Consider the following 27,212-nt stretch of genomic DNA (forward strand, 5'->3'; position numbering starts at 1 on the left):
TAATTTCTGGATTAAAAGCCTCTGAAAAATGTTCAAGAACCTTCACAGACAGTTTCAAGTGGTTCAGCTCGTCAGGTCAGACAATGATTAAAAGCAAATGGGTGATCTGAGAGTGATGGCTCCTGACACTATACAGGTTAGAGCTTTCTATATACGGATTGTGCTCTTGCATTGACATTCTTGATGTGATTTCTCCACTCGAGTAGAGAGGCGCTGCCATTACCTGGGGGCTGTTACATAACTGAAGAATTCAGCCACTGGGCTTTAGGGTTCAAGAAGATCGACTGGATTGGATCATCAAGCAGAAAAATGGAAGAAAGTGACAGGGGCTCTTCCCACTGGCAGTTGGTTGAAATCCAGCACATCCCTTCATGCATCAAATTGGTGTGTTACCCTATAAGCCTACATTTTTTTACCTATTTCTAGGGCTGTAATCCAATTCCAAGAAAAATGATTTCATAACATGACTGAAAAGACAAAAGCAATACAATAAGTTCTTTACAGCCATTACAATTGAAAACATTCTTACTGTACTTTTCTTGAATATGCAGTTGGCTACATGGTGACTGTTTTGGACTATATGGTGTCACCAATCCTTTAAAGCTGGGGTTGGCAGTCTCGGAAAACTAGCATGAATTTGAATGTAGCATGTCCTCATGACTCCGTCTAACCCCTCACCCCTCCCCTCAGAGCTCCTCCAAAACGACGCCCCCCCCCCCCCACATGCACGAGCGCCGCTGACTTGCGACCATATGATGGTGACTGATTCAAAACCGGTCCTCACCAAAACATTATCATAGTGAAAGTTAAAAACACAAATAAATATGGCTGCTGTTAGTACTCACAACTGTCATTCTAGCATTATCCAGCTGTACCGGTGACACGATATCAGGAGGAAAGTTATAACACATATAATACTGTAACAGCTCTACTGTTTATTAAACGTGTTCAGTGTAGATGTTCTTAATTCCTACAGTGTTGACAGTTAGTGAAGGCATCAGGAGAGGTGTAGAGTGTGCGAGTGGGAGAGACAAGAGGAGAAGTTCTTCATTCATTCAAACATTGATTGTTGCTTTGTTGGTTGGCGTGATCACGGCCGACAGTGACCCGTTATTAAAACACAACGTGTTCACGAATCGGCTCGTCATCCCTACAGTGTCCAGACGGACGCTACAATACATCTACATTTTCTGTAGGACTTAGTAAATGCCATTCATTCTTCTGCTTGTCAGAGCCCCGTGGTGAGAGCTTTTTAGACTCTGATCCGGACTACAGTCCTGAGCAAAGCACCTCATCGGGTCAGAGGGGACAGGCCCGAGGTCGAGCGAGAGGGGCAGTCAGTAGAGTCAGGGGAAGCAGAGGCAGGAGACGGAGACTCAGAGTGCACGCCGGGGAAATGTACACGCAGGAGGCGGGCAGAACGGCAGGACGGGATTTGAATGGTTTAAAATTTTGGCACCCAAAAAACGCTGATTGGTTGGTGTTTTCCCAGGTTTACTCCGGCTGTAGATAGCAGCTTTTCTTCGCTCTTTTTTAAGAACACATTATGTATTGATTGCCATCAGGACATAAAGATCAATTTAACCAGTAGAACAAAAAGTGTATCTAAATCTGATTACCAACCCCAGCTTTAAGCTACAGTGAGGAAGTTTCAGTTTTTATCAATTTTGGCACCCCCTGTGGACAAAGCGATCCCGATTATCTCTTTCATGTTTTAGTCCTGTACAAATGTGTCTAGTGAACCAAAATCTCTGCTTTCTAGAAATGACCAAATGTCTCCTTGAGCAAGAATCTTTGCCATGTAAAATGTTTAGTAAAGTCTGTTTCAGCAGTGTGCTACACATCACCCTACCTGCACCGCAGCATTTTCAGGTACTAATAAGGACTATTTAGAAATAGTTCATCTTGTCCTGATGGTTTTCAATGCTTTTGTGGGTCATTAAGATGCAACAGTTTTTGTTTCCAGACTGATCTATAACCACCAAAAAATGTATCAAAGTTGCTTTAATATAAATCATATATTTCTCTCTTTAAGTATCCACTCATTCCTGTTGGATTTATTCGGTTCAACTATGCATTTTGAGATCCTCACTGCTGAACTAATTTCTAACCTGTTAGTGTGAAGAAAGCAGAAAGGCTTTGCTTTAGTTATAATTATGGCACAATAGGAGCTGTTTTGCAGTTCTACCTATTTTCTACCCACCACCATATTTGGCCAAACTTGATCCTTGTTCATCCAATCAGGATGTGACATCCAGTCTGGAAAATAGTGACTGTAAACCACAGTGATGTCTGATCATATCTGACCAAATTATGTTATTTGACAGTGTGTAAATGATTTAGATCATGCTAGGTGGTTATTTTTGTAATATTGATTTTGTACTCCCTGGTTTCATATGATCAACTCATGCTGCCATGTCACTTCTCCTCAAACATGGAAACACAAACAAGATGAAACTATAAAAACATCATTTTATGCTCTGCCAAACAAAGCTTTGCATGTATTGATGTTCATAATATATATTGTGAATTTTCATCTTCATTCAAAAGTGACCCAGTTTGCTGAATGGCTAATTTAAGGTGGCATGTCTGCTGATTATCACTGCAGTGAATGTGTCAGTTATTCATTGTCACTGTCATATTAGTTGCAGTAAAATGAATCACTGCCATATGACTCACACTCAATCAAGTGTCTGACCTCAGACATGCTCGTATAGGTCATTTATATAACAGTAACACCTTATTCCTACAAGAAGTATAAAGTGAGATGAAGCCCATCGCTGATGCTGCAAAGGCTGCTATCCTTAGGATATGCCTACCTTCTGTACTTACAACTGTGATTGTGGGACCACATTTGAATGTGTACCTTTTTGAAGGGGGTATTTGAGTGTGTGTGATCAGAAATTCCCTGTATGTCAATTATACATCTCTGTTGCTCCTATAGTGCCCTAAAAATTATGTTAAACATTTCTTTGTTTTGATACTTTTGCATTTTGTGCAAATTAAGTTTACCTTGACACTGACATTCATGTTGCAGTGTTACTAATTTATATAACTGGAAAGAAAACCACCAAGTGATGCCATGTTAGAAACGCTCCAATGAACAACATGTTCATAACCGAGCTACCCGCCTGTGTGCTGCTCAGGGGGGTGTGGACCGGTTCTTAATACATTGGTGTGTATGTGGAAAAGAGAGGCAGTAACACGTTGCTTGTGAGTGGCTCTGTGTGTGTGGAGAGAAAGGCAGAGAGGGAGAGAGGGAGAGAGAGAGAGAGAGAGAGAGAGAGAGAGAGAGAGAGAGAGAGAGAGTGCAAGTGCACTCTAGGTTGGCGCAGGCACCGGTCCCGGAGAACGGAGCGTAGTGCGCGGCTGCAGCATGGCTTCGTCTCACGGGAGAAGTGACCTTCGGTTTGCTGACTGGATGGCAAGTTTACCTCAGAGTATGCACACCATCCCGCTAACCAACTTGGCTATTCCCGGTAGGTGTTTTTTTAAAACGTTACCATGGGGTGATCGGGTGAGGAGTGTGTCCATCTCGTTCTTTATCCATGCGCAATGCACGTCGCCTTAGATGATAATCAGCCCAAATATCAATGAGATACTCATGTTTAATGTTTAGCTGCTTTGCAAACTTAGATAATGTACTTAGTGCATCTCTTCAAACTAGATAGACTTTTTTGATTCTTGTTGCAACAAAGGGTAAGACCTGTTGCGCAACGTGAGAAGTGCCATCCATTTGAAATAGTTCATCTTCCCCATGTTGTAGAAATACTACCCACTAATAATGTCCTACCTATATCATTGCACGTGATCAGAAAATCTTATGAAAGAATAATCGTGATTGGAAGCTACTTCCGACGACAGATGTACTACGCTCCCGTGTTTAGAGTAGGACTCCTGGTTTGCGTGTTCTGGGGTGGTGGCCAGAGAGAAGAAGAGGCACGCACAGAAAAGGATTCAGTCCGTTCACTCTGATGATCGCACTGCTCCAGTGGAAAATGAGCTGTTGGACCTGTAGCCAATCAGCGCACAGGTCTCCTTCAACTCCATTCAAAGTGGAAACTGGTTGTAAGGCTCAACACAGACCTGACTGATGGAATAGCTTATTAGCAGCCAGTTAATTCCATATCTGCTGCCTAGTGATTATCACACCTCCACACAGTGCTCCCATTCTTCCTCTTTTTCATTTCATTTTTGCATATCTAATCCTTTGTCCCTCCTCCCCAGTCTCTCATTTTCTCTCTTTTGCTTCCCATACCTGGTGCCTTCAGGGTTGGCATGTGCTATGATGACATTTCAAATGCAGATGGCTTTGAGATTGGTGTCCAATGAGGCATATTACCAGAGCTGACCACTGCTATTAAGAATGCCAGGACACATGCCATTCATGAAGGGTTCAATCAATTACCAATGACAGACAAACAGCATGGCATGTATTACCTCATACTTCGCTGAATCACATGACATGCAGTATATGCCAAGGCAACATACTCTGTTTTATCGAATTAGATATCATTACTTGTCATTGGCCTTGCAGCCTGAAGCAAAGCTGCTCTGAGCCTATCTTCTACTTGGAAACAGATTCTGGAAACATCCTTCAATTCTCTTCACTTTCTTGTGTTTGTGATGGAAACATTTGATACATTTAATAATCCATAGGATTTTATGAATGTTTATTCAGCACCAACCATGTGTTCCCGTTTGAAGCGTTTGTATGATTCCATTTCAGAAGTGCGTCCAATATCAAATCCTTTTGTCACGCATTGCAATGCAGCATAAAAAGCTTTTGTTCAGGCAAGAATTAAAGTGAAAGAGACAAGAAACAAAAGACACAACTGCATTATTTCCACCACAAGTTTCACACTACCTCTTAGTTGGAGGAGGCTAGTATCCTTCATGCTTGATTCCTGTCATAAAACCCTCAGCATGTACCCTCTGTGGCCTGTGATTCAGAGATGCTATTTGCTTTCCGGGGGAAAAAAGACAGTTCCCCAGCCGACAGCCTCATTGATCCAGGCCAAAGTGTTTTGACAATTTGGAGCACTCTTCCATGAGGGGCTGATGTGATGGTATGGTGCGCTGCTGGTGCCCAAAGGCTAAACAGTGCCTACTGTGTCTGTGTTGCCAACACTGCACAGCTGTACTCATTAGTGCAAACAATCTTGCATATGACTGGCTTATTGTGAAATTATCATTATGACAGAGAAGCCTGGAAAAGATTGTTTTATACTGAATGTTTCTCATGCTTGAAGTATTAGGTATGTGCTGAAGAAACTGGCTTGCGTTCAGGGACAAAAACTGTAAATAGTAATAATCTTAACACATTATAGATTCTCAAACTAGCATCTGTGTTTGATACAGCAGCTGGTGTGTGTCAGATATCTATCTACCCATATGTGCAGTTCTTCTGTCTTAGATCTATGAAGCCCAGAAATTTCTAAGTGAAAACAATTTATAAACCACAGCACACATAATATGTATGCTGATCACTTCTGCTGCAGATTCTTTGGTCAGAATGATGAAATGGTATGTCAGTTTCAGTTTTTTAGTTTATTTGTTACTTTTATTGTGTGTTAGTGTGTGTGTGTGTGTGTGTGTGTGTGTGTGTGTGTGTGTGTGTGTGTGTGTGTGTGTGTGTGTAACTAAAACAGATTAAATATCACTCTCAAATGAGTTAATAAACCAAAGGATATTGCCTCAGTCCATGTTATGGATGTGGTAGTGCTAACAGTGCCAGTGAATCAAAGCAAACCTAACAAGAAACAACCTGCATATACTAGTAACTTTATTTAAAGGCAGATCTTGGAAATCAAAGGCTGCATTAATTTACAGTCAAGGGAAGAATTTTTATACACAAAACAAAACATAAAAAATGCAAATACTGACCAAATTGGCTTTACAGGGAATTTCAAAGTCAGACAATGAACTAAAAGTATGTTCACACTCAAAAGAGTGAGCAAAAAAGACGTGATCATGAAGGGTAAACTTTTACTCAGTCAGTGATGGAATACTGTATGTTCAGTCATCCTTGGGGTTACTGATAAATCAGAATGAAAAAGGGAATGAAAAAAGAAATGAATGAAAAACATCTGTCCAAAATACCTGCGAGGCCTTGAAGAGGAAATAAAAAATGAAAGACTCTTAGAATCAATCCTTGATTCAATTCGAGGCAAATAAAGGGAATCCAGCACAGACAGGAGGATAGTCTCTCATCTTGAGCAGCCTTGCTGTTATATGTTGCAAAAGCTGCAGGCGAGACAGGGTCGACTGACTGACTCCCACAGACAAAGAGTTACAGTAATCAATGGGCAAAGAGATAAAAGCATGTCTCTAGATGCTTAGATGTGAGAAAATGTTTAGATTCCTCAAATAGAGTGACCTGCCTCATACGAAAGAGTTGCAATTTGAAGCGATCAAAGGTGAGGAAACCTGCTCTGGCTAAGCTGTGGAGAGATTTTAGCAATTTAGTATATGAGATCCCTCAGACAGCCAGTAAGAGTTATATACCTTTGGTCAGTTCACACATATTCAACTACATTTTATCAGTTTTAACAACATATGCAAGATAAATCCAATAGAAGACATTTCCTGAGAACATTCCGGGTTCTAAAGTAGAGCCCTGGGGTGCACCCAAGCAGTTTTTACATTTGAACAGATCAGAGATTGTCCTGAGTTGCCTTTTCATTCATGTAGCACACGTGGGAGGTTGTCAGTATCAGACTTGCTCTCAACAAATGGATATACTCTGTTTGGTTTTTAGGCAAGTGATGTGGTATGTGGTTGGAATCTGCATCCCCAATTTTAACAAATGCGTGAAATACAAGTATTCAGCCGTTCTCAATGTTATATCAATGTCTGCATCAACATGGCCTTTTGCGCATGGTGAATTCTCTACCTGTTCACACATCCGCTCAACCAGACACTGCGCACACTTTAAAGTGGAAGACTGGAGGGGTAAGGTCTTTATCATTTCCGGTTCAACAGATAGGGCAATTTGTGTTCTCAGATGCAGCTTTTCTAGGTGATGTCAGGGAAGGTTAGAGAGTGAAGTTCTGGTAAGAAAGAAAGTCAGGAGAGAAGAATGTAGAGGGGGAAAATAAGTCATCATTTCCATTCTTAACTGATCAGTTTTGGAGGTAAGAGGCAACCCAATGCCAGCCCGGAGCCTGAATTAAAAAGAAACAACATGGTTGACAATATGAGTGATTTTAATGATCGATTTTGTCAAAAGCAGCCACTGAGGTCCAACTGAATTAAAATTGCATGATTTTCAGAGTCCAAAGACGCCAATAAATTATTTGTCACCCCGAAGAGAGAGCTAACTCAGAGCTGTTGTGAGACCTAAATGAAATTTTTCCAAAAAAGGAGAGGAGCTGTGAAAAGACACCATAGGTTTAAAAAATAAACAATTTGAGACGAGAGGTTATTGAGGACTGCTTGATTTAGAGAGGGATTCCTAATCACAAAGCAGCACGAAGGAAAGTGAGTTGTTTATTTCAAGTTAATACAGTTTTAGAGTTAGTTATTATGCCGTGACTCATGACATAATGCAGCAGCCAAGACAGTGTGGTTATTATATAAGGATAATACATTTTTTCATGAATGTAATCCTGCCAATTTTCTGCTGGTCAGAGCAACTTGTTTGTGAGGGAAGAACATGGTAGCTCTCAGACATGACTCAGCTCACTCTGTTGACCTAACATGCTTCTTTGGCCTCAAATTATTCAAACTAGAAAGGCAGTTCTACCCCATAGCCAACTGAATGAGTTAAGGATGGATGGCAGGTTAAAAATGCAGTTACTAAAAGAGGAGAAAGAGGAGTAGTTACCAGGTCCCTTTCCCCAAAGCTGACCTGAGGCTATTGTTAAAACTACTAGGTGAGCACGGTAGACTGCCTGGCTGCAGGTTCATCTGACTGAGGTAGTCAAAAAGGCTGTGCTGCCAGAGGTGCTGTGAGTCTGTCTCTCTGTGGTCCTGCCACCATGAAACAGGCTTTACTGCAGGGTGGGGGATTTCACTGCGATTGAAATTAAATTGGATTCTGAGTAGTTTTAGAGTGGGTGATGTATGATTTGGAGTATGTGTTGAGTGGCATGAGCATTTGTCTTCAACTGACAGGTGTGCACAAGATCTAAACATGTGTGTTAAGTTCAGTGTCATTTATGGTGCTTATGTTATTCTTGTATGAATTCACCAAGCAAAAAAATACATACCTATATCTGAATGAGTGGAACGTGTGAAAATAATCCACAATTTTGAATTTCTGGTTTTTTGAAGCTTCATGAACACATTTTTGGCCACTAGGGGGCAGGAAACCCCCAAAACATGCCAAACTTCATTTAGCACTGTATGCAAATTTTTCATATGGGTTTAAATCAGTTGCAACAGTTTAATGTTTAACAGCAATGTTTAACAAACAATATTAATCAATGCAACTTTAAAACTAGCCTTCTAAATGTTTGACCACTACAATCTTTAATGTTTTAATGATGAAATCTGACATTACAGTAATTTGCAGTGATTTGTTCAAGACAGCCAGTGAATTGTACTCTGGTTTCCTGTGTGTCCATGGCTGCAGCTTTGTGTTTTTTTAGCTGCTGACTGAAAAATAGATTTTTAATCTCAAAGGAACTAACCTGGTTAAATAAAGGTTAAATAAATGCAAACATGTCAGTACAGTATTTATTTTGAACTTTCAATTTTAATATTAGTAGATTAAAAATATATAATAAATGATGTGTTACTGAAACTGCTGTATTTGCTACTGGGGATGATAACATTTTGTTTGGCTTCATTCAAAGATGCAAAACCACTGTAGGGAATAAACGACCACTTTAGAGATAGTACATTGCCTACATTGAGCCAGCGTGTTAAATATGCATAAGATGGCTCATGGGGCCCTACTTAACCTCTCCAATAGCTTTCTGTAACTCTTTAGGCTTTAAGAAATGAAAAGCATACCTCAGGCAAGGGGAAAAGGGAGACAGCAATTGTATTAAGGTAAGACAGTCTTGCAAGCAAAATCGAATCTAATTCAAAAGAGGCAAATTCATGTTTGTTGGCTCTCTTGAGGCAGAGGGAAAGGCCAGCCAAAGACTTGTAGCCTTAAATCTGTCAGTCCCTTGACTAGTTCATTCTGCTGCCTCTTAAGCCCTTGAACAAGAAGGATGAATGGTATCAGATTCAAGGATAAACACTGGTAGAGAAGTGAGATGTTTTAGCTTCAGACAAAAAAAACAACTTGAAAATCGAAGGATGTGAAATTGAATTAAACAAAGGAGGAGAAATACTTTGGTTGGAATGAAAATGTGCAAGAAACAATAATCCTTCCAGCCAAAATAGGCAAATAGTTGGTAAAAGAGGTTTGAATTTTACAGATATTTTCTATAATTGTTAAGTCCCCAAGAGTCCTGATCCATCTGTATCTCTGTTAAGCTCATCTTAGGCTTGACCAAGGTCATTGCCTTTGACTTGGAGGTTATTCCTCCTATTTTAAGTTCCCGATTTTGGACAGAGATGCCAGTTTATTTTAGCTTCAGCATTACAATTTCCAGAAAAGTGGTGAGATTCTGTGTTCAGAATATGAAAAAGGATGTTTGCAAACTTTTCAATTAGATGTGTTTGAGTAATATCTTCCTTCAAATATCATATCTGAGAAACAGGCACATGGCTCAGTGTGAGTTCTCACCAGGCTGTCTCAGTGTAGGCAGTAAAATGAGTTTTCTGCTCGAGAACATTTATTTTGATTACAAATGTCAACATGTATGTGGTTTGTGCCACTTGTAAAAGATGGAAAAGTGCAGCAAAGATGGGAGACAAAGTAAGTTTAAAGACAAGGACTGCACAAGTGGATGTGAGGTGCAACCCTTTAAGATAAAATTCTATCGAAGAAGAACCATGTAGGGAGAGTGTGGAGTGGATAAGGAGTGTGGAGGTCATAACTATCTTTCAGTGTCCTTTAGCTCATCTTGGCACTGTTACTTCTCATTTCCCCCTCATCCTCTCCTCTCCTCTCCTCTCAGCCTCCTCAGATAGGTTTTAAAAGAGCCCCTTGTGAACACTGATGCTTTTTCATAAAGAAAAACACATAAACCACCTGTTGTTGTCGCTGAATGTTCTGATCGTTCAGCTGCAGTGACTCAGTTAACACGGGTCAATTCTCCAAAGTTACAGTCATCACCCACCACCCGTCTTCCTCATCCCCCTCCTCATCATTATCAGCACTAAGTAAAGCTCTGCGTTATCGATGTCACAGCTTGCTCTAACATTTATCAGTCTCTCTCCTGCAGTCTCGTTCATTGTCTCTCTCTTTTAACATCTTCTCTGCCCCATGAGCTTCTTCATGTCCTTGTCTTACATGATTATGTTGCTGAAAAAGTTCACATCCTGCACTTAAGAGAGTGCTGCTCTGTTAGGCTGCTGTGACAGCCTCTCGGACTTTCTGTCATAGTGAAAGCCATCAAACAGCATGAGGTCAGCTAGTTCAGACAGATGACAAAAGACAGGCTATGGCCCTTTTAATCAGCAGGATCAGTGGAAATTGATGCCCCATCTCTATGCAAGTCTTTACCAACTAAAAGAGCTTTATTTATAGAGAGAGAAGGTGTGGTTGCTGTTTTGTCTTTTTATTTTCCAAGAATTTAACAGTTGAAAGAAGAATACAGCCTTTGATACAACATCTAATGAATGAGGAGCTTTTGGTCTTGTAGACAAGAATAAAAGGCGGATAACTAAGACACAATCATTTGTTGAAATTTGTATGTGAAAGAAAATTCATTATCTGCACGGTTGGAGCAAATCGTTTCATGACATGAACAATAAATGATCATGTTCAAAGCTCAGATAGAAAAAGATTCCCCTGCAGATTCTTGCAGATGCTCTGCATACGCGGGAAAGAGAGAGTCTGTGTTTTCCTGTGTGTTTGTTTCTCTCCGCAGTGCGCCATAATGCACAAGCTTTGTGTCATACATATATAATGTAGTGTTAGTAATGCACATATAGGCTTTATTAGTTTGCCTTAGGTATTTAGCATTTAATGGTCCTGGAAGGATATACTTGGCTCTATGATCCTATAGGAGACTGTTGCATAATGTATATGAGCCGTGCTTCTTTACAAACCATATCATGACAATAAGGAACGTTGTGATTAATTTGCAACTCTAGACGCATAGTAATAACAGAAACAATGTTTGTTTTAGAGCCATGAGAACTATGAGTTGACTTATTGATTTGTCATTCGAAGAAAAAGGATATGAAACTACATAATTAGAATAATTAATGTTGATTTTTTGGGGGCGAAAGAGCCAAGAGAACTCTTCCTCTGCAACAACAGTAGAGGCAGCTGTTGCGACTGGTTAAGGTCAAACTGCAACGCAGTGACCCCGGTGGTACAGCTCAGCCGGCAGTGATGCTGTTTGCTGCCTTGCCTCTGGACTCAGCTGTCTGCCCTGCTTATGGTCATTCTCTGGGTCTAATGCAGAGATCTGGCATTGGAGTATTAGCTGAAGGTCAGTTCAGGCCCTGTGTCTGTCTGTGTGTGCGTGTCTTGTGGCAGAGGTGAGAGTACTTTTTTTTTCCTTTGCAGTGAGGGAGGGAGAAAAAAGGAGAAGAAATTGATTGCACTGATGAGAGCAGAAGGAGGATACCAGAATTACTGTCACAGTGATTCACTCAACATGTGCAAACACATACACATTAAGTCCTTCCGAGACCACGTGACCTGTGTCACCTTTGCAGCAACACACTGACAGACAATTCCACCAATTTTATTGTACTGCCTCTAATGAGATAATATACATTGGATTTTTTACATTATCACCTTGCATGCCTGTAAAATTAGCTTCAAAGTAAATCATTTTTTTCTGACATGTTCACAGTGACTCAAAAACAATGAGAATGAACTGAAATGCCAAAATTAGAATCAGCTTTATTGGCCAAGTATGTGTGCACAAACAAGTAATTTGACTCTGGTTTTTGACTAATTATTACTTATATGTATAAGCCTACATTATTCGTTAAACATATAACCAATGAATACAGGATTACCCTAAGCATTAAAATAGTGCATACAAACCTATATAAGACAATAAGACAGTAGTGCAATGATGAGGAGTGTAAACGATGACGGAATAAACATGATGATAAAACTACATTTATGTTACAAATGTTCATTTATAAGAAGCAGATAGTTTCAAGTATTACCATTAAAAGCAGTGTGCATAGGTACGTATCAAAGTAGGGGTTGGTATATTCATGTTTAAGTGTGTGGCCGTCCATTTAAGATAAATAATGTTGTTTTACAGGCTCACAGGCTTTGCTAACAACAAGTTAATTGGACCTCGTGCTCTTTTCAAACTGTTATTTCAAAGGTCAAGAAATAACTTCCAAGACCAATTTAAGATTCCAGACTGTTGAACATTTATTTATTATCCTTATTTTAGCAGAGAGGACCTACTTGTATTGGAATCTCTATCCCATGGGTGTCCTGCACATCACTGATAAAATATATACATAAAAACACAAAGGAAACAGTGAGACATTAATCTATAAAAAACAAATTCACACAAATAAACTAATGCCCCTTATCATGTGGACGTGTGCATACTTTTTTAAAGAATTATTGCATTGTGTTTCTTTTAGCAGTTCAGCCTCCACCTTTTAAACATCTCATGATAATTTCAGGGTGAACCGGAAAAATGTTAGACTAATGTTTCTGGAGGAACAAAGAGAAACAAAACAGATTGAAGCGAACGCCTCACTACTGCATTTGAGAATTCTGCATACAAAATATTCACTGAAAGCTATAAAAGAAGACTGTCATATAATAATCATTGAAACACAACATTTCTGCTCTCTGGGAGCTCTACTCTACCTGAGAAACATGCTGTGTAAGAAACATCAGTGTATGCAAGCACACACTTGCTTCTTTTCAAGTTGCCAGAGTTCATAACTTCGACCCCCGTGTGCTTCTGTTCCCTTTGTCAGTGTTGTTGCCATGGTGCCGGGCTGTTTTCCAGCACTGACCCCTCTCCTCCAGCTGTGTCCCACCACAGAAATGAAAACAGACAACGGTCAATACCTGCACACACGCTCATACTTGTGTTGTGTTCCTTCCCCCCAGGTTCCCATGATTCCTTCAGTTTCTACATCGATGAGTCGTCTCCCGTGGGCCCAGAGCAGCCAGAGACGGTGCAGAACTTTGTTTCTGTTTTTGGCACGGTGGCAAAGAAGCTAATGAGAAAGTGGTTAGCTACACAGACAATGAACTTCAACAGCCAACTCGAGGCCGGGGTCCGCTTCTTTGACCTGCGCATATCCACCAAGCCCAGAGACCCCGACAACGAGCTGTACTTCGCCCACGGACTCTTCAGTGCCACGGTCAGCTTAGAGCACTGAGTTTGTTTTTTGTTTTTTTTAAAGTGATGAATATTTTGCCATGCTTGTTGTTGCTAAGTGATTGTTTTGCATTTCTATGTATGTGGCAGCATAGTTATATGTAAGAGCAGACTGAGAGCTTAATCACAAGTCCTGCAGAGATTTAAGGTTGATCTCAATTCTTTTGTCCATTCATATGTCAAATCCTGATGTGATTAAAGAAAACACGGATTTACTTGTTGTTCATATTTGTGTTTTTAAGGTCAGAGAGGGTCTGGAGCAGATTAGTAATTTCCTGTCTGCTCATGCCAGAGAGGTCGTGTTCCTGGACTTCAACCACTTCTACGGCGTGCAGAACCTTCACCATGAAAAGCTGGTGGCCATGCTGAAGGAGGTGTTCGGAGACAAACTCTGCCCGGTCGTCTTTGCACAGGAGGTACCGTCTGATTCAGATACACCCTTAGCAGAGTGAAGGATTAAAAGTGGCAGAGTAGCTGGCCTCAGACTATCTTTTGGGAAGTTTTCATCACCCTAACAGCTCTTGAGAAAAGCATATCACAGAAGTACGTCACTTTTGCATGTGTCTCGTAAGGTCAGTTAGAGACTGGGGACATTCCTTCCTGTAAACAGAATCTGTCAACTAGGAAAGCAATCATGTGAGCCAGGAAAAGGGTCTGAGAACATGTCTCAGGAAGACTGTGTGTGTGATTTCTCAGGACACTAAGCAAGCATGCATCAGGATAAAAGCCTGATATTATTCACCAAAAGACTGTTTGTGATGGATACATGATCTGCCCAGCCAAGATATTGAGCAACATCACTTTTCTGAAGGATATAAAATGGGATTGTGACGTTCTAATGAACAGGTCTCAGACTCGCAGCCCATCTCTGTGTCATTTTGCTCATACATCAGCTCCAACTATCACTTTAGATTCAGAATGATGGTTATTACATCCATTCAGTGTCTGCTCTTTTTGCATAAGAGTCCTCCCATAATTGTCTCTCTGCTGCCTTTTATACTTCTCATTGTTTTTTTTAATGCTAAAAACACTGTGCACTCCTCGCTGGAAAAGTGACCAAACAACTATCAATGTTTTGTTTTAATCTGTTTCTGCCACCTCCCAACTCTTGGTGCATCATCACCCTCTCCCACTTCCACCTTTGAGGTGATGGTGCACATGAGGAACGCATTAGAGAACACCAAATCACATTTAAAATTCATCAGCCCTTCAGCACCTCCCACGCCAACATCCCCACTCTCAGATCATAGTTTCCTGTCAGGTGCTGCTTCTGTTGCTGCTCAGTGAGATTAAAGTGTAGATGAGAGGGAAAGGCCAATATGACTGGGAGATTCTGGGAACATAATGACCTTCTTCACAGTGCTTTAGAGGGCATCTAGGGTGGTGTCTAAATTTAGACTCTACAAATGTTGTGAGTAAGTGTTCTTTCCTCCACAGGTATTATACTCACTCCTCTCTTATCTTTCTATATTGCTTTAACTACATTTACTCTACTACTCCCCCGTCACCACTTTAACCTCACAGTTTTTGTCTGTAACAAAATCTCCCTACCACACAGTCTTCTTCTCTCGCAGTAGTTGGCTTCCTTTGAGAAATAATAATAATCCTCACCTCACGAAGGAGAATCAAATGGACAGTCTAATTTTAGCTTCACTTTACAACAGGGTCACTTTAAACAAGATTTTTTTATTGCTGCTGTTCTTAGCATAGTTCTTTTTTTGGCTGATATCTTTACTTATGATATTACAGCAGTGGCATACCCATAGAACCATCAGGTATGTTGCTCATGTTGAAACCCTTGCAGAACTGCAGACATATCACTATAAAATATCTATTTATATTCTATGAGCAGTAAAGTGTGAGCTGTTCATTCAACATCTTTCACACATCACTAACGTTTGACAACTTTCAAGTGCTGTATTATCAGTTAAGCCTAATCTTTTCAACATCTTTCATGCGTCACTTATAAAATTCAACTCTTTCAGCATGCAGTAGCAGCAGCAGCAAAGCACCTGCTTATTCAGCACACAGTATTTAAACAGTAATTTTTCCAGCAAGGCAAAGCAAGTTCATGTACACAGCACATTCAACCAAAAACCAAGCTTCACAAAAGACATTAAAACATCATGAGGGACGACATTTAAGAATCATTGACACAGACCATTGAAAATCAAAGTGATTTGATGGCAGCAAAAAAAAATATGGCATTAATGTAACACAAAAGAAACATGTCTTTGAAGTGATGTCATTCCTGACAGGTGGTTTCCACTCTTGTTCTGTTATTCTGTAAAGTGTTTCTAAATGATGTTTTGCCTCTTGAGTAACCCTCACTATAATTACACATCTAAATTATGTCTCACACTCTTCCTCTTCCTCTTTCTTTTTTTTGTGTTTTGTGTGTTGTTGTTGTTGTTGTTGATTGGACATAAAATCATGCCTGTTAATGTGACAATGTCTGTCTTCAGGAATAGTATACTTGACATTTTAGGAGTGATGCAGCCAAATTGACCTCTGACTCCCTTGAACATACCCCTCACTGCTTCCCTCCCTCCCCAGGTGAGTTTGCAGTACCTGTGGGAGAAGGAGTATCAGGTGCTGGTCTTCTACCACCACCCCATGGCCCTGGAGGTGCCCTTCCTGTGGCCGGGCCAGATGATGCCCTCTCCTTGGGCCAACACTACCGACCCAGAGAAGCTGGTGCAGTTTCTCCAGGCGTCTGTCACTGATCGCAGGTCAGACTCTATATATATATATAAATGTTGGTATTTTATGTCCCTGATACTTGGGATTTATTAGGACAAAATCTAATTCTGCAATTACTGTTTGCTTGCTTTAGTTAGCATGACTGAAGAATCATCATCTGATTTTAAGGTTTTACAGCACTATAATGGACTGTTCTAGCAAGACAGACATTTTTTTCATAAAACTTACATTAACTTCAATATAGCAATAACATTTAGAGAATGGGAAGATGGGTGAAATACACAAGTCCTTCAACCTTTGGGACTGTGTTACACTCATACCAACGACAAACCTGTCGTCACAAAATATATTCTTTCCTGTATACAATCCCCCGTCCAAACATTCAGCGTCATTAATGGAAACAAAAAACAGACACACATTTGCATTTGACATTTTTTTGTCTGACTAGAAAATGATTTTGTCTCTGTGTGGGCCCTCAAAGTAAATCATGCTGAAATCAAGCAGGGTTTTCAATATAAGTCGCACAATTCTGCAGCAGATGGCATTATGTATTCTGCATAAATACTTCAGAAAAAGGAATATAGCGAATAAAAGGGGGGAAAGAAAACTGTTTCAATGCTTGATGTGTCTCCTGCAGGAGGAAGGGGACCTTCTTTGTATCCCAGGTTGTTCTGACACCAAAGGCAAGCACTGTGATGAAGGGTGTGGCCAGCGGACTGAGAGAGACCATCACAGAGAGGTGGGTGTGAGTGTGTGTGACAGACAGACTCATGTTTTATATTCATGTGATATTCATGTTAAGTATAGCACTATGAATAAAAGAAAGTCGTGGGTTAGCTCAAATCGTGACAAACAAAATGACTTTACACTGTTGGACTGAAATTATTACAACACCTCAGCTGACACAAATGACATGTTTACCCATAACACCTGACAACAGACATTCATTGGCAGGAACATTGTAAGTGAGTCACTGTGGCATCCTATGACTTAATACAGAGACAGGATGTTTTTTCTACAGGTATCCTCAGGCATCTGGCAGTACTTTTTTTTTAAAAGCTGCCACAAACTCTGTGGTAAAACATAACAAAATAAAAGTACTATATAACAATAGGATAGTACTTTCTGGGAACATCTATATTTTACTCAATTTTTTACATTTCTGTCTACTTCACTTTACTTTACGTTAGTCCATCATATTTCTGAGTGGAATGTGAACCTGTATTCTCAATTAACCTTTTACTGAAATCAGGAGAAATCTGATGGTCGGACATATTATTTGGTGAAAATTTGGCTTAAAATGACTGGAAAATAAGAGGTAAAAAACTGAGGGTTATATTAGATAAGATAAGATAAGATAAGATAGTCCTATACTCATCCCACAACGGGGAAATTCAAGTGCCACAGCAGCTAAGTAGACAGTGCAAAAATAAAATATATAAAGCAAACAAGAGCCTATAAAGTAACAATTATTAAAAAGTTATTAGCAATCAAAATTAAAATTAAAGATGTAAAAAATAAGCATATCTTACAAGATATATACGTATATATTATAGGTTATATAGTCTGACGACTGCAGGAAGAAAAGACCTGCGGTATCTCTCCGTGAGACCCCGCAGATGAAGAAGTCTGTCACTGAACGGTTACTAAGTGTTGTGATGGTCTCCTGGAGGGGGTGTGTCGTTATTAAAGCAATACTGTCCTTGAAGCGGAAGGAGAGGAAGCAAGATGCAAAGCAAATCAAGTTTAAACATTCACAAAGGATTCAAAGCAGCAGTAGATTTTAAAGTCAAGTCCAGGTGTGTCAGAAGCAAGAGAGGGAACAACTTGAGTAGAGTATTTCTAGACGATGATACTAGATGAATGATGAGGACAGAGACAGCAGTGTTTCTTAGATGTGCGGTGTTTGAAATACTGGCTGTCTTAATCAGTGTTCTTGAGATTGTCTTTGGTATATCTCAGTTCTGAGGTTAAATACACTGTCCTATTAGAACACTTTGTTAAAAAGGATCAAATAAAATTTTCACCAAGTGGTGAAGACCTTGTGTTTCTTAGATGGCTAAATTACAGATTAAAATAAAGTTTTTTGGGGTGCTGGTTCGGCCAAGTGATAAATGTTTTTGCCCCAAAAATAGAGGCTACAGTTCTTCTTTGACCCCTGCCACCGTTTGCTGCATATCATTCCCCCACTCTGTGCTTCCCTTATTGTCAGTCTCTTTACAACTGTCATATTGAATAAGACAAAAAAAAAAACTTAAAAAATACTTTTGGCACTTTAAGCTCCTGTGATTATTTTGTAACTGATTATAAAACAGACTGAAATGAATAATGACGCCTAGGTATTTTAATATTTGACACTGCTGCCAAAGGGTTGATGTCAGACAAAGTGATTAACATCATGTTGCAAATCTACCTGTTTTTCATTTTCCACGGCAACATTTTTTAATGAGCGATGCATTCTGCCATGTCAGAAAACACCACACATGTAAAGGATAAGATCAGCAAAGAGATTAAGACGTACCACTTAGTTTACACGGGGGCTGAAATTTGCACAAACCAAAAGTTCCTCACTGGAGCTTTAATTTGAGTAAATATCAGATACTTAAAGACTTTCACTCATGTATTATCAGCATACCTGACTTTCACTTCTTCCATAGTAATTTTCTGGCAGATGTCTGTACTTCTGCAAGTATGGCTCTGAGGTACTTCATCCACTACTGCACTAACCGAGGCGCCTATACCATCATCCTCTCAGTTCCGGGTGGGAATATTATTTCTCGGGTTTACCATCAGCTTTGTATTTCACCCTCTCTTAATGTCCCTGGTTTGGTAAAAGCCTCAGCAGCAAAACGATCAATTCTCCTGTCATGAATAATTCATGTGATAGCTCCTCTGTTTGGTGTGTGGTTACTGTGATATAGGCTTCCAGTCTAATTCAATCCATTAGTTTTGTGACGTGTGGATCAGCTATTTCACTGTATAGACAGCTGGGCGAGGCCCCTGCCGTGGTAACACCCTGCCCTGGTGCACACATCACATGAACATGACCAGCATCTGTTCACAGAGTCATCCTCACAGCTGGTGTCTGGCTTGCAGATATCCCATGCTGCGCTACAGAGATCTTTTATCACAGCGTGCCCTCTCTCTGCGTCAAACCAGCCAACCATAAATCATCCCTCTTTCTGATCCCATCTATATCTGTTTTGACTTTATTTCCTACCTCCTGCTCTTTCACTCTGACGCCTGTGTGTATGTGTATGTATATGTTTCCTTGCATCCCACCAGGGCCTTACCAGGGATGATGCAGTGGATCAGGTCACAGAGACCCGGGGAAAGTGGCATCAACATTATCACAGCTGACTTTGTGGAGCTCGGAGAATTCATCAGCGCCGTCATCACTCTCAACTATCACCTGGATGACGATGAAGATGATGCCACCTGAGGGGGTGCAAAGGGGAGGGGGGCTCAGGGAGCACAGACACCACCAGTGGATTGGTGTGCGCTCTCACTCTTTTCTCTTTGGCATTTATTTCATGAAGGAAGCAGCACTGCTCCTCTCACTTTCGTTAGGGCTATAGTGAAATGAGAGATCAAATTGTGGAAGGTGGTTGAAGTAAGAGACGTTTGGATTTGGAGAAACAATGTGGATGTTTGGTTGGAGCTCAAAGAAATGAGGTTTTGTTTATTTCCTAATATGGGGATATTTTTTTTCAAAGTGTGATGTTTTTTAAAACAAACCCACTTTCTGCTAAATGTACATCAGTCTAAGTATTCAAGTAAATGTGACAGTTATTTTCTAATTAAGTCTGTGTATTCCCGACCCGCTGGTGTAGTTAGATAGCATTTGTTTGTCCTGGGAAATTTGTACAAGATACGTTTTAAGTTCTAGAAATATGCAGCCCTGGTCAGATCATTGTAGGGTTGTTTTCTAGTAAAACTAGGCAGATTGAATGAAGAGTGTCAAAAAAGTGTTAATCAAGACCTAGATCAGAAATGAAAATATTTCCATCTGTTTTGTTGGAAGTAACTATTGATTGATAGTTAATAAAAGTCTCTATCAAGTCAGCTTTAGACCAAGACATTGATCAGACACCTTTGTATATTGTTAAACTCCTGACTCTTTTACGGCAGAGAAATACCCATGAAAGTTCAGCTTGACTTACCAAGAAAGAGAAAACTAAATCACGACATGTGCACTTTAACTTTTGTGCATTTAAACACAAAAATGATTTCCCCATTGATTTGATTAAGACAGATAAAAATGCAATCAGTGCCAACAGCCATTTTTAATAGTTTAGGCAAAGCGTGACAAATTTACCAGAATGTGTGGTGGGTGCAGAGTCGTGATAGCTAAGTATAGAAATACAGTACAGCTGGGTGCAAGAGTCCATCCACTGTCTGTGTCTCCTCTGCAGAACGCTTGCTCTCTGTGTGTGCATCTATAGTTACCGCTGTACGGTAGTATATGTGAGTCATCATCAGATGTATCATGGTGTTGTCTTTCATAATAAGAGGTGATAAAGTTGCTGAACAGTCATTCAAAGACCTTTTTTTATTTCAAACCAGAAGAGGATAGGCATCATTATCATCATTCTGAGTCAGGTTGTGTTGATGTAACAGCCATGCTTTGACACTTAGAAAATAATACAAGATGCAGCTCTTTGGTGTCCACTTTATTTTTATGTTTCTGAGCTGTGTCAGTACTGGTGCAATATATATTAACTTTGTTTTCTGTTAAATGTGTTTTTGTACACCCTGCAGTGTCTCATTTAAGATAAATGACCCCCATGTACAACATATTTCATTGCTAGGTTTAATGCATAAATAACATGCATCACACACCTTCTGATCAGCCAGGACTTTTCTGCAGAGAATGTATTCTGTAGGGACATTGTTCAATATTTTGGTCATGTAAAACCAAATTGGGAAACTTAACTCATAATCTAATTTGTGAATGTATGTGTCTTGTGAGTAAATGTGCCATTTTTAAAGGTGTGTGATCTTTTGATCAGGTGATTGGGCATTATTTTTGTAACGTATGCTTAAATGTAATAATGACTTCATGTTTAAAGGTCAAACTGTACTTTCTTCACTTCAGTGTGGTTTAACGTTAAAATGTTTTATATTGTGGAACGTTTGTACATACTGTAATTGCAAATAGCAAAATGCTGATGACTTGTAAATGATTTAAAATACTGAAAATAGTCATTAATAACATTTTCTTATCTTAAACCTTGGTCAGGCTGTCAGACTGCCTCTTGTTTTTTGTGTTTTGTGCATGAACTGAAAAAATCTACATATATTTTATGTTGAAACCCAACTAGGTACTTAAGGTCTGTGCATCTCTTCGTTTGTTTTTCTGTAGTTAATCTGCATACACTTCTTAAGAGCATGGGTTCATCTCAGCTGGAAATGTTTTTACCCTTTAAGACAAATCTTCAAATTATTTATTTTTTAAATGTTGCACTGCTCTTACCCTATACAGATAAATACTGCACCCACACACATGAACAGACTTCAAAAGACTTGCAATATGTGTTGTAAGGACTTATGTGTCTTCCCTTGTCCAAACTGTTGTCACTGCTTTTATGTTCTGGTGTAAAAAGAGTCCTTTGCTGTTGTAAAACTCAAAAACTTTTGTTGAAATAGAAGTGACACCGTTCTTAGTGAAAAACTGCCAATCAAATAAAGCTTCTAAGCCTCACAACTGACTTAATGAAGTATTATTTCACTACCAGGTCCTGTCTGGTTGATTGGTGATTGGTTGTTAGGTTGCTCACCTGAGAGCAATCATCATGAAAACTATCATTATGAAACTGATGGCAGAACTTTGAATAATAACTAGTTTTGCAGCACTTGAGCTAAAAATCATACACTTTCTAAAGTGATAAGGATGGAGGTGGGTGGGCAGCAGCACTCAGGATGACATTCTTTGAGTGTTTTGTACCTTAGCATCTGCTGTCCTGCAGCAGGTGTTAGTTAAGAAGAGGACACATATATAACTGGGGTCATGACTGGCTAATTTTGTATGTTTGTATACATCTCATTGTACAAAAAAAATCTTCATCAATCATTTAGTAAAACATGAAGTTCTTTGGTTGAAAAAGGTATCATAAATAATTTTCCTTAAGCAAGTACTTTAGTCCATCTACTTTCCCTGCAATGAGATGCTTTTATTGGATGCAAGACAACTAGTAAACAGATGTTGGTCCTCCGTGTACTCCCTACATCTCAATGCTACTAAACAACCAGGAGGGGGCAGTAAAAAACTTGACTACATAGTATTAATTATTATAATTACATGTCCAGAGAAAGACCACTGCATGTCATCATTGTAAGAGGAAGTATGAACATGCACACATACTTCAAAGCTGATTGTGTTGGTAACCACAGGCTAGCTGACCGGATGGATATTTGGTGCTTTGACTGCTTTGATTGGACATCACAGTATTACAGCTGAGGGATGTGTAAAAGAAAGAGCAGTAATTTATGTCATTGGATTCACTTGAAACAATAATTGACTGGATAAGTGAGAAAATGCAAATGCACAGTGTTATTATTGTGTTGTTATGCATGTGTGAGTGTATGTGTTAGTCTGTCTATCTCTCTCTGTCACGATCACGCAGGCGGACACACAGATGAGGAGGAGGAAGAGATGTAGGAGGAGGAAGAAATGGATGATGGAATTCAGACAGCTTAAAAAGGGGCAGCAACCAAATGAGTCATTTTAGTAATATTTGGAGTGTGAGGAAGAGGAGGAGGAGTAATTCTACCAGCTTCTCAAGAGGGTGCGTGACACAGTGTGATCATTTGTCTGCTATTATGAAACTACAATACAAGTTAGTTATTAAAAAGCAATAAAGATGGAGGCATTACATATAAAGGGAAACTGGGGGAATGTGTAACAAGAAAACAGGACAGGGCTCAGTTGGGTTGGGGTTGGTGAGATGGGTGTAAGGTTAGGTTTGGATTAGAAGTATAGTGTTAGGGTTAAGGTTTTAGGGTTAGTGTACCATGGTTGGTGTTTTAGGGTAAGGAATTAAAAGACCCTGCTGCCAGACAATGACAGCTAGAAGGCAACACTCACAGCAAGTTGACAAAAAGGAAAATAGTGAGAGCCCTATAGCCCTATACAAAAAGCAGGCCTTACAAGGCTGGCTGTAGGAGGTTTAACAATGTAAAATTAAATCAGGACGGCTTTCTCAGAACAATACGGAGGCTCAGGGAGGCAGCTGCCACCTTGCATAACCTGCTTGAGGTACTCACATTGTTGGCTCTAAGAGGACATGCAACCCAATCATACATGTACCCTTTATATATACAGTGGGTACGGAAAGTATCCAGACCCCTTCACTTTTTCTACATTTTGTTATGTTACAGCCATATTCCTAAATGGGTTAAATACATTCTACACGCAATACCCAATAATGACAAAGTGAAAAATGTTTTGTAGAAATTTTTGCAAATTAATTCAAAATAAAACACTCAATAATCGCATGTGTATAAGTATTCAGACCCTTTGCTTTGAAACTCAAAATTGAGCTCAGATGCATCCTGTTTCCTCTGACCGTCCTTGAAATGTTTCTACAACTTGATTGGAGTCCACCTGTGGTAAATTTAATCAATTGGACGTGATTTGGAAAGGCACACACCTGTCTATATAAGATCCTACAGTTGACAGTACATATCAGAGCACAAACCAAGCCATGTAGTCAAAGGAATTGTCTGTAGACCTCCGAGACAGGATTGTATTGAGGCACAGATCTGGGGAAGGGTACAGAAAAAGTTCTGCTGCATTCAAGGTCCCTCAGAGCGCAGTTGTGTCCATCATAGGTAAATAAAATAAGTTGAAATCACCAAGACTCTCCCTAGAGCTGGCCGCCTGGCCAAAATGAGCAATCGGGGGAGAAGGGCCTTGTTCAGGGAGGCGACCAAGAACCCAACGGTCACTCTGACAGAGCTCCAGCATTCCTCTGTGGAGATGGGAGAACCTTCCAGAAGGGCAACCATCTCTGCAGCACACAAATCAGTCCTTTATGGTAGAGTGGCCAGACAGAAGCTACTCCTCGGTACAAAGCACATGAAAGTTTACCAATAGGCACAGAGGACTCTCAGACCATGAGAAACAACATTCTCTGGTCTGATGAAACCAAAATTGAACTCTTTGGCCTGAATACCAAGCGTCACGTCTGGAGGAAACCAGGCACTGCTCATCACCTGGCCATTACCATCCCTGCAGTGAAGCATGGTGGTGGCAGCATCATGCTGTAGGGATGTTTTTCAGCGGCAGGAACTGGGAAACTAGTCAGGATCAAGGGAAAGATGAATGCATTAAAGTACAGAGAGATTCTTGATGAAAACCTGCTCCAGAGTGCTCTGGACCTCAGACTGCAGCAAGGGTTCACCTCCCAACAGGACAATGATCCTAAGCACACAGCCAAGATAACAAAGGAGTGGCTTCAGGACAGGTCTCTGAATGTCCTCAAGTGGTCCAGCCAGAGCCCGGACTTATATCCGATCGAACATCTCTGGAAAGACCTGAAAATAGCTGTGCGCCGACGCTCCCCATTCAACCTCATCGAGCTTGAGAGGATGTGCAAAGAAGAATGGGAGAAACTCCTTAAATCCAGGTGTGCTAAGCTTGTGGTATCATACCTTAGAAAGCTGGAGGCTCTAACCCCTGCCAAAGGTGCTTCAACAAAGTATTTAGTAAAGGGTCTGAATACTTATGCACATGGGATATTTGAGTGTTTAATTTTGAATTAATTTGCAAAATTTTCTACAAAACATTTTTCACTTTGTCATTGTGGAGTATTGTGTGTAGAATGTTGAGGGGAAAATGTATTTTATCCATTTTGGAATAAGGCTGTAACAGAACAAAATGTAAAAAAAGTGAAGGGGTCTGAATACTTTCCGTACCCACTGTATATATATATATATGTATATATGTATATATATATATATATATATATATATATATATGTATATATATATATATATATATATACACACACAGTGGGTACAGAAAGTATTCATATATACATATATATATATACACAGTGGGTACGGGAAGTATTCAGACCCCTTCACTTTTTTTTACATTTTGTTCTGTTACATCCTCATTCCAAAATCAGGCATCTCTTAAATGTAGAATTGCTTCTGTATAAATCGTCCTATAGGTGAAAGCTTCAGGAGGAATTACTACTGAATATCCATCAGTTTCTGTGTCTACAAACAAACAACAACTGTGCTCTGCTCTGGACCTCCAGTGGTGTAGGAACCATTGGCTTAAGTTTTAGCATGCTATACAACTAGCATAAACAACCAAGTTGTTATGCTTTGTTAGTTTTTGCTGTTATATACTATGCATAAAATCTAAAAAATACAAGAAATGTCTTCTTTTGTGTAATTTTATATATTTATTGTCACATAGTAAAACCCAAGAGAAAATGTGGGGTTGATTTTCAGCAGATTTCCCAGGGTCTATCAGCCCTGAGGCAGACACACAGCCTTCATTTTAACCACTAGAATCTCAGGTCACATGTATCATCTCACCAAAACAACTTGTTGAATATGTTTTACACCTGACCCTTGAGGAGAGTGAACACATACGCTGCATATTCATTGACTACATCTTTTTCTGTCTTAGCCAGACAGACTGACGCTCTCTGGCTGACCAAACTTGAGGGGCAGATGGTGATCAAATATGACCTCTGAACATCACGACAGGCACAGAGGCAGCACTAATGGAGGGCACGGTCTGGTGGCCTATTGTCTGAGCCAACTGTTATTCTAGCCTGCAGTGCAGGGACTTGACTTGCTGCTGTACAGTGGCTGAGTCATTTAGCATTGAGTGGTCATTTGAAGTCATGATCCCAGACTATTATGAACAAAGCATGCATGACTTGTCTTTTGTTTTTCTTGAGTTTGAAGTGACATCTTGCTCTAATAAAACCTTTTTCTTGTTTTCGTTTCTTTTGTGTTACAGGCAGAGATTAAATTTACTTAAGATAGTGATAGGTACCAAGCACAGGGCTTATGGTACCAAGAATAATGGAGCTACCGAGTCACCTTATATATGCCAGATACTGCTTTAAATGAACTTTATCCCCGTGCCATAATACAGAATGCTGCTGTCTGTTGTTATATAGACACTTCACTTTTCCAAATGCTCATCAGAGATGACAGGGAAGAAGAAAATACCTCACAATTTTTGCATTGCTTTTAAATTGCCGTACCTGGAAAATTACTCTTGAATAAAACACCTCCCTGAGGGGACCTTCATTTTTCCGAGAAAGAAGGGCTGAGATAGCAGGAGTAAAGCATTTGTTTAAAGGTTGTGTTACCTAATTTCCTCTATGTTATTCTTCTGAAATTGGTTCAAAACCAGGAGATGTGTTCTCATTTCCAAAACTCATTACCACTGCGGTTAAATAAACCTTTACCGTGTGAGTCATTTCAAATTCAGTCTCACATTCATTTGACATCCTTAATTTAGATACAGGACTAAATTGACTTGCCTGTATTTCTATACATGGCAGGCACCTGGAATCAGTCCGAACTAAAAGAAAATGACACATTCCATATTTCACATTTACATTTCAAACATTCAAGCTCTTTGGTTTTAAGTACCAGCGTGAGAAGCATTTGCACAGTTTGGCCACCTGTTGCATAACAGCAAGTATATATCCATAATTAGACAGAGAGGTTGGCTCTCAATTCACATACGGGGACACTTTGGCACTACACAGCAGAGAGTCTAAAGTTAAGTTGTAAGAAATATCTGTCTGCAGTTACACATATGATTGTCACTGACTTCATACTCAAGCCTCTCTGTCTTTCTCTCTTTGTGGAAAAATCACAGAGAGGAATGTTTAAAATATTATAAACAAATTGAATTGCAACCTTTTTCAGCTGTGTAATAATGCCTTGATGACAATCCGGGTAACCCTGTTACAGTTATCCAGGATTATAACTTGTCTGTGCTACTTTATATTCATGACTTTGCTCAGCCTGAATCACATTTCAGCCTAGAAGAGGAAACAGTTCTTACATCTCTGTTGCCCTCCAGTGTTGGCTGGACGATATCACATCATATTGATATTCACACATCAT

General features: G+C 39.8%; 1 protein-coding gene across 3 annotated transcripts; it reads left to right on the plus strand.

Annotated features, from left to right (window-relative positions):
• The first annotated feature begins 60 nt into the window (after nt 1-60).
• plcxd3 (phosphatidylinositol-specific phospholipase C, X domain containing 3) lies at nt 61-25,994 on the plus strand. 3 transcript variants are annotated; one of them, XR_004632406.1, is made up of 7 exons: nt 3,330-3,479; nt 13,121-13,377; nt 13,637-13,810; nt 15,951-16,126; nt 16,735-16,836; nt 22,724-22,885; nt 25,751-25,994. XR_004632406.1 is itself a non-coding variant. In XM_034691958.1 (6 exons), exons 1-6 carry the CDS (start codon nt 372-374, stop codon nt 19,537-19,539), a joined length of 879 nt encoding a protein of 292 aa, XP_034547849.1. In that variant the 5' UTR covers nt 61-371; the 3' UTR covers nt 19,540-21,801. The 3 variants fall into 3 exon arrangements, 2 of the variants coding, with proteins under 2 accessions (XP_034547849.1, XP_034547848.1); XM_034691958.1 differs by lacking the exons at nt 3,330-3,479; nt 22,724-22,885; nt 25,751-25,994 and adding exons at nt 61-384; nt 19,383-21,801; XM_034691957.1 differs by lacking the exons at nt 22,724-22,885; nt 25,751-25,994 and adding an exon at nt 19,383-21,801 and having other exon boundaries at nt 3,199-3,479.
• Nucleotides 25,995-27,212: the final 1,218 nt, after the last annotated feature.

The sequence above is a fragment of the Notolabrus celidotus genome, chromosome 9 (genome assembly GCF_009762535.1).
Source record: "Notolabrus celidotus isolate fNotCel1 chromosome 9, fNotCel1.pri, whole genome shotgun sequence".
Lineage (NCBI taxonomy): Eukaryota > Metazoa > Chordata > Actinopteri > Labriformes > Labridae > Notolabrus > Notolabrus celidotus.